Consider the following 6,140-nt stretch of genomic DNA (forward strand, 5'->3'; position numbering starts at 1 on the left):
TTGGGGCTATCTGAAAGATTTTGTGGTAAGGTGAGGAGAGATTTAAGGTGGGAGTGGGCATTCTGTTGATGAGGTAGACGGCTGTGGCAAAGGCATAAGTCCAGTAAGAGATTGGTAAAGAAGCATGAGTGAGAAGGGCAAGACCGGTTTCGACAATGTGAAGGTGCCTTCTTTCGGAGTAACCATTGTGTTCAGGTGTATGAGGGGGAGTGGTGAGATGAGAGATACCATTGGTGGAAAGAAAATTAGTTAGGGAAATGTACTCACCACCATTGTCAGAATAAAGTGTTTTGATGGTTGAGTGGAAGTGTTTTTCTACAATGGCTTTGAATCTTATGAAGACTTCTTTGACATCAGATTTGTTTTTGAGTGGGTAAAACCAGATATATTTAGTGAAATGATCAATGAAGATTACATAATATTTAAAGCCATTATGTGAGTAAATTGGAGATGTCCAGACATCGGAGAATATAATTTCAAGAGGTTGAGTAGAGACAATTGTAGAGTTGGAGAAAGGCAATTTGTGGCTTTTATTGCAAAGACAAGCATTACATGAAAAATCAGATGACAGAGAGGAAGATACGCCTAAGGAATTGCTGGAAACAATATGTTTGAGAATGGGAAAAGCAGGATGTCCTAAGCGATGGTGCCAGTCGGAAGATGTGGTCTTTGTTGCGGAGAAGGCAATCAAAGGGGAGGAGTTTGGCCACTCATATACACCATCTTTAGTTTGTCCCTTGAGCATTGTTGCGCCGGTCTGAAGTTCCTTCACAAGAAAAGTGGATGGTAAGAACTCTATGGAAACATTGTTAGAAGTGCAAAATTGTGAAATGGAAATGAGGTTCTTTTTCATGGATGGAACACAGAGAACGTTGTTTAATGTAAAGTGATGGTGGGGAGTTTTGAGAGAGGTGGAACCAATGTGGGTAATGGCAAGATTGGAGCCATCTCCGATCAAGATGTCATCAGTGCCCATGTAGGGAGCATGCAGGGAGAGGTTGCTGAGATCAGACGTGACATGGTGTGATGCACCACTATCCAGAAGCCAGGATGATGGGGTGGAAGAATGGGTGGCAAGGTGAGCTTGTGGTTGCCATGGTGTGCCTTGTTGGGAGGAGCTGGAGGAGGTGGTAGTATGAACTGGTATGAGCCGAAATGAGGGACACCGTTTGGCAGTGTGACCCTGAGTCCTGCAAATTTGGCAGTAGCCAAGGTATGGCCTGGGAGGAGGACGAGTGTTCTGTGATGGATTTGGAGTTGGAGGAGGTGGGCGGTTGGTGAAGTTGTAGGATGGGCGCCAGTTGGTGGTGGTATTGCCTTGTGGTGGAGAAGGACGCCAGTTCTTGGTGTTGGTTCTGGATGTGGGATTTGTAGTAGCTGGAAAATGGTGTGGCTCAGATGGGATGCTTTGAAGGGAGGCTTCAAAGTTGAGGAGTTTTTCATGAAGTTCTTCAAAGGTGATGGAGGTATCTCTTGCTTGGACCGCACGGACTAACTCTTTGTACTCATCACCGAGGCCATCGAGGATTTTGTCTGTGATGTCTTCTTCATCAAGGGTGGCGCCAAGAAGAGCAAGATCATCGGCCCGAGTTTTGATGGATTGCATAAACTCAGTGATGCTAAGCGAGCCTTTGGTGGTGTTTTTGAGGTGTTGTTTGATTTGCTTGATGCGGCCACGAGAGGGTTTGGCATAGGTGTTGGCTAGAATTGTCCAGGCTTGTTTAGAGGTTTTGGCTTGAGCTATGAAGGAGATAATGGTGGGTGAAAGGGAGCCAATAATGGCGTTGAGAATCAGTTGGTCTTGTCGGATCCATAGACTGTAACTGGGATTGGGGCTGGTGGTATTGTCTTGGGTCAAGGTGGGTGTGGGCATGGTTTGGAGCCATCAATATAGCCAAGAAGATCATAGCCAATGAAGAGGGATTGGAATTGTAGTTTCCAGGAGAGGTAATTGGTAGAGGAGAGTTTGAGAGGAGCTTGAGCAGCAACGTTGATGCTGATGAGAGTTTGATGTGTGGCATTGGTGTTTAGGATGGTTGCAGACTCGGTAGCCATGAGTGCGGAAGAACAGGGGAAACGATAAGAAAGTGAGAGATGGATCGGCTTAGACTCCTGATACCATATAAGATTGAGGAAATCAACTCTGACTTTCATATACACTTTGCAGCTATTAAATACACATAGGAATAACAAACACTTGTTTGAAATCCTAACTGATAAAGCACTTTGAAACTATCTCCTAACTCTAAGGAACAGCTATGCAAACTAGAGAAACTAACGGGCTAAGATTATCAATGTACAGATGATTTGAGGTATAAATAAACTAACATATCCTTCCATGTTGCAAGCGAAGTCTTTATTTCTATCTGCATTATTGGTCAAGGAGTAAACAGAACCACTCATGCAAATGCCGAGGACGTGGCATATGTATTCACCAATGGTTTGTAACACTAGGCGTTCATTAATTGGTTTCTTTAACATATATGCCAAATCTGCAAAATCATTTGGGTACCTTTTTTCTTATAAATTTCCAATCTGCATAATAATAAAAAAATTATTCAACATGCTCATGGCCTGGACTTTTTGTACAGAATTTGTTTCGTACACAACATATATATCTTCGAAAATTCTTTCTTTCTAGTGGTTGGTTTGTGTGACAATGTAAAGTCAACTAGTCGAAGTAAATTTTTTAATATGCACATGTGGTGGCATTACAGTGAAAAAGTAGGTCAAATGTTCTCTCTTTAAGTGCACTCTAATTCGATTCACATAGAAGACCGAATTTGATTCACGTAAGAGACGATTTTGAGACAACCTAATATAGTACTCATAATATATAAATGTAAAGTCTACTAACCGGATTTAAAAAAATTCATATTTTATTAGAGGGAATTTGAATTTGGAGATGGTATATCACTCGCTTAAGAATTATTTGAGATATAATTTAATCACGGTATGGTATTTTTGGTATTGGACGGTGGGTAACATGGACGATATCGGATGTCATAAGTTTGCTCCAACAATCGCCTAATTAATAGTAGAGCTGACTTTCAAACAACGGCGGTCTCAAGGTTTGAAAACAATAAAGAATAAGAGAAAAATATTAACAATCTTAATTAAGTGAGTCAATCTAATTGAAACTTGATAATATATTATACGGAGAATAAGAGAATACGTAGTCACAAATCTAGAGAAATGGGTGAAAATGACTCTTAAATTTGAAGGCCTTGTGTAAAAAATAATAATATGTATACTAAATTTTTAGAAAATTGATCTAAAACATGGAAAAAAAAATATGTAAACTTGAAGAGACTAGTTATAAGAATTTTTGTTGGAGTTGTATGTGGCTCGATACAAGTATGGATGTGGAAGTAACCATGGACTTACATCGAACAAGTACCAAATTAATCTACATCTTAAAAGTAGGTGATCCATTATTAATGACATCAAATTTTTTTATTTAAAACATCACACTTAGAGATCCGTTGAGCCTTATGATCTACGGAATTAAATTTGTCATATAGATTACATTTTATTTTCTAAAAGTTTATTCATATATGGCTGCATTTTTTTATGAAAGTCTAACTCTCAGCAACCTCCTTGAGGTAGGAGAACAGCTCAAGCGGTCTAGAGAACATCACCATGTGATCAGAACCATTGATCCATATGACTTCATTCGGCGGATTCTTATTGATCATCAACACTTGCAATTTCTCAGTTATTACATGGTCTTGGTCGCACCCGATGAAAACTCTACGAACCGATCCATATTTCTCATTAGTGAGTTTTATATCATCACTAAAGAGAGGAGTGAATCTTACCAAGGACAATGCTAGTGTTAAATCCTGTTTGTTGATACATCACCAACCAAGAAAGAAAAGAGAAAGATGAACAATATTAGTTAAAAGTACAAGTGCATAAAATCAAATTTTACTTTTCCTTCTTTTGTAAAGACATACCTCTGGTGGTGAGAGTTGGTACAGTGACGACGACAATAACTTTGGCCCAAGAAGTACGGCGGTAGGAGGATTGTTGGGTCCCCGATCATATCTAAACTGACTGTCCATAAAATCCACACTGTGCATAATTTTTTTAAAGACATAGTTGTTAATATTCATCATATATATATATATATATATATATATATATACAAAAATTCTTTTATTTCAAAGTCAGAAGATTATATATAATATATATATATATATATATACATACAGAAATTCTTTTATTTCAAAGTCGGAACATTATTTATATACATTTGGACTTTAATATTAAGGGATTATATGGTGTTTGTGTCATCACTATAACTAAATTCCTTCAGAAGGGAACTAAATTCCCTTCAGAAGGGAGATTCACTATTATACCAAATATAGGAGCCCAAATTATAAAAAAACCTACATGAAATTGACTTTAGAAACACATTCAAAGTTCATTTACAATATAACAAAAAAACTTTTAATTTCTTTTAAATTACAAAATTGCCATTAATTTCTTAAAACAAACCCAACCTCAAAACCTCATAAAAAAACTCAAAGCACTCAATAGGATATTAAAGTAATTTAATAATCAAAATTAAATTCAATATGGCCAGCTATCATTTTTTGAGTTTTTTTTTTTTTGGTTTGTTTATAGAAATTAAATGGTGTAGGGTTTATTTATAGTTTTAATGCTAAGAATGGGTATATGACTAAATATCTCAAATATAACTAAATACCCAATATGGGAGCCCAAATTATAGTTGTAACTCTCATTCATATATATCCTTCTATTGAGGGATCCCTCAAATAATTTTATTTGAGGGACGCCCATTAGGGTATTCTACAATTTTTTTTCCAATGATCCAAACCATATATTTTTTAGATCTTCATTCATAGATCATCCTTACAAAAAATTAGACAAATCGGAAACCGTTTCGACATCCAATTGTGTCCTACAAAATCAATTAACACGGTGCTTGAAGAAAGTACTAAAATTTCAATAACTCAATTGAATGGTCAAATGATATCGGATTCAAGTGATTTTTTGTAGAGATGATCTTTAAATGAGTATCTACAAAATAAACGGTTTGGATTAGTGAAATACAATCCGGAGTGGGCCCTACAAGAGATGTCCCTCAAATAAGCTTATTTGAGGAATCCCTCAATGGAAGCTTTCTGTATATATATATATATATATATATATATATATAATTTTTAAAAACATAAAATGTAATGATATGTTTATTTAGGATTAAGAGACTAGTAATCTTTTTCAAACAGTACTAGCAAAATGGGTTTGTAGTGTCAAAATTTACCACCGACAAATGGTGAGGCTCCGATATAAATTTTTTTTCGGGAGTAAAATAATTTGCAAAGGACACTTAAAATCTAACATTAAAAAAACATTTAAAATTAACATATTTTGGACAAAGTATGTGATGTTGTGATCTGTGAGTGTGTCGAACTCATTACCTGAGATGACAGATTTAAGTAGTTGAGAGCAGGACCAGGCATAAAAGCGGTGGCAAATACTGCAATATAAATCTTCTCAGGGAATTTCTCCATGGCAATGGATATGGCTGCCCCGCCCATGCTGTGGCCCACAAGGATGACCCTCTCCTTTGGCGGGAGAGACTTCATGAATCTCATCAATGGCTCAACGTAATCCGGGAGAGAATGAAGTTGTTGAACTTGCTTTGGGTTGACCCCAGATGCTGCTAGGTCTAGAGCTGTAACATTATGACCAATTGAGGTGAGTAGAGTTGAGACCTTGTACCAGCACCATGCCCCATGACCAGCTCCATGAACCAGCACAAAATGCTTCTGGTTTGCTTCTGGGTTTGGAGATGGGGTGCAGATTCTGGTCAAGCTAAGAAATAAAAGGAAAGACACCAAATGCTTCACTCTCATATTCTCCATGTTTTGTACAAACCTCGCTCTCTTTTCTTGGCCTGTACTATAATGCATTTGGTCTAGTGTTACTTTTATATATCATGAATCTGCATAATCTGAAAAGTCAGTGAATTATTGTCAAAATATATCTACAGGTATGCGCGTGCGTGTGCTGCGCAGTAGTTATTCCTCCCTCAGAGGCAAAGTCATAATTCTCCAATTCCATTTTGAATCTTCTCTGAAAACAAAAGGACAAATTCTTTGATTTTG

At 37.2% G+C, this 6,140-nt stretch overlaps 1 protein-coding gene across 1 annotated transcript; it reads right to left on the reverse strand.

The window, feature by feature from the left end:
• Nucleotides 1-3,479: 3,479 nt before the first annotated feature.
• On the reverse strand, nucleotides 3,480-5,897 carry LOC117635603 (salicylic acid-binding protein 2-like). Its single transcript, XM_034369931.1, has 3 exons — nucleotides 5,471-5,897; nucleotides 3,960-4,108; nucleotides 3,480-3,845 (listed from the first exon to the last, which is right to left on the reverse strand). The coding sequence occupies exons 1-3, from the start codon at nucleotides 5,895-5,897 to the stop codon at nucleotides 3,582-3,584; spliced, it is 840 nt and encodes a 279-aa protein (XP_034225822.1). The 3' UTR covers nucleotides 3,480-3,581.
• Nucleotides 5,898-6,140: the final 243 nt, after the last annotated feature.

This window comes from Prunus dulcis, chromosome 7 (genome assembly GCF_902201215.1).
Source record: "Prunus dulcis chromosome 7, ALMONDv2, whole genome shotgun sequence".
Lineage (NCBI taxonomy): Eukaryota > Viridiplantae > Streptophyta > Magnoliopsida > Rosales > Rosaceae > Prunus > Prunus dulcis.